Raw genomic sequence first — 2047 nt, 5'->3', positions numbered from 1 at the left:
GTGCCAAATGCCTGCACCTGTCAAAAAGAATCTATTTTTCATCAGACATAACAATATTAATATGGTGTAGAAATTGTTCACCTTTATGTCATGACAGCAAAGAAAGGCAAGCTTCAAAATGATTTCTTTTCTGGTGCTCATTTAATTCATGCATAACCCATCTATCTAGCTTCTTTACCTTTCCCATTTGTTCCAAATAGTCCAGTATTGTTGGCATAGTAACATCAACCCTTGCTGCTAATTCACGTATAGGTTGAGATGGATTCGCTTCCACTACCCGTTTCAGCTCATCATTGTCCACCTTGGTCTCAGGTCACCCACACGACTCATTTTCAAGATTAAAATCACCAGAATGAAACTTTCCAAACCATCGACGTACTGCGTGTTCATTAGCCACATCCTTCCCAAACATTTTGTTGATATTTTGAGCTGTCTGTGCTGTGTTGGTTCCACAATGGAACTCATATTCAAAAATAACATGAATTTTTGACTTACCCATGGTTTCACAAAAATTGCTCTAAAATTTTTTTTGAAAGATAATCAGAAGCCAAATAGGTGTTTGAAAGAATGCGGATGTATCTTTACAATAAAAAAAGAAATGTCAAAGTGAAATGTCAGAGATTCAGAGATATCAACTGTCAAACTTTGTACTTAAGGACATTGGACATTCCATACTTAATAACCTAAAATATACCATATTTTATTTCTTTATTCATCCCTTGATGGCCACTTCAGTTGTTTCCTTATCTTGGCTATTGTGAATAATGCTGACATGGTATTGACATTTAAAAAAGTGCCATTTTCTTGATTTTTTCCTTATTGGCAAAGTTAATAAATCATTAAGGCAGCAGTAGTATGTAGGAAATTGCTAGTAATAATACTTGTCATTTCTGTTTTCCTCTTTGACTTCCACCACAGTAACTAAAACCTGCCATGAAAATGTGGAGAAAAAATTACCAAGACCCTCACTAGAAAGGCAAACGGAGCTTTTTTACTGCTGTTATCACTACTGAGGGGTTTAAACAATTTAAACTTCTCCTCAACAAACCAGTTTGTGCAAACTTGTATGCTCGTGTCTCGTGTGGAAGTCGCCCAGCTACCAGAGGTCGGGTGCTTCACCCCCGGGCGCTGGGGCCCTGTGCTTTCCCTCCACGGAGCCCAGCGCTGGAGCGACCTGGCAGGCGAGGGCCTGCCCGCGCGCCTTGGCGATGACCAACCGTCTTCAGCCTTGGCCGCCTTTGCTGTTGGCCGAGCCATGTTCCTCCTGCTTGTTCTGCTCGCTGAGCTTGCAAGGCTGCAGGTCCACCCCGGTCAGTCCACGGTAGCCTCCCATTCCGTCTCCTTTTGCTTCAGAGAAGGCTGGGCTCTTCTGGGGAGCAATTCCCTCTAGCTCTGAGACCTCACACCACTCCGTTCCAGGGTCCCTTGCTGGTGCCTCCCCCATCACCCTCGTCACCGCTTCCCAGACCAGGCCATGTGCACCACGGACAAGAGAGGAGGAGGCGTCTGTGCTCTGCACTAGAGCCCGGGGTCTCAGCAGCCCATACGCTACCGCTCCTCAGGGGCCTTCCGCAGTGTGACGGAGGATGTGGGTGGGGGGTGCAACACCCTCATTTTATTCCCCAGAGTCCTGAGGAAAACAAGCCCTGGGGGATTCTAAAAAGGATCTAGATAGGCCTGTAGACCTGAAATGTCTAATTTTTGTTTGTTTGTGTCTTGGCCATTTGCAATGTGTCATTGATAATGTCGTGAAACCTGTGGACAAGAAGGAGTGTGAACACATACAAAAAATTAAAGTAAAAAAATAAAAGTTTAGACCCCGCCATGGGCTTCAGGATAAGAACTCATTCTTGACTGAGAGGATTGTTGATGCAAAAACACAAAAACAGAAACATTTTCTTGCTGCAGATTCTGAAGGAATATTCTTGCATGTCACAGTTCCACAGAAGATAATGTCAAATGAGAGTGAAGTTTCAGAGAGAAAGGTAAATGATCAAGAATATTTGTTTTATATATAAAATTTTGAGGCTATTTTTATTTAATAAGT

The 2047-nt window shown here is 43.0% G+C and overlaps 1 protein-coding gene across 1 annotated transcript in view; it reads left to right on the top strand.

Annotated features, from left to right (window-relative positions):
- Nucleotides 1–1066: 1066 nt before the first annotated feature.
- Nucleotides 1067–2047, top strand: part of LOC105824644 (disintegrin and metalloproteinase domain-containing protein 18-like) — a gene marked incomplete at its 3' end in the record, with an annotated part of 65683 nt that continues 64702 nt past the window's right edge. The window contains exon 1 of the mRNA XM_012662170.1: nucleotides 1067–1310. Coding sequence (XP_012517624.1) covers nucleotides 1067–1310 — 244 coding nt within the window. The remainder of the gene's footprint in view (nucleotides 1311–2047) is intronic.

Source organism: Propithecus coquereli, unplaced genomic scaffold, assembly GCF_000956105.1.
Source record: "Propithecus coquereli isolate 6110/MARCELLA unplaced genomic scaffold, Pcoq_1.0 Scaffold752, whole genome shotgun sequence".
Taxonomy (NCBI): domain Eukaryota; kingdom Metazoa; phylum Chordata; class Mammalia; order Primates; family Indriidae; genus Propithecus; species Propithecus coquereli.
The sequence above is the reverse complement of the archived record's forward strand: the minus strand, read 5'-3'. Positions and strand labels throughout refer to the sequence as shown.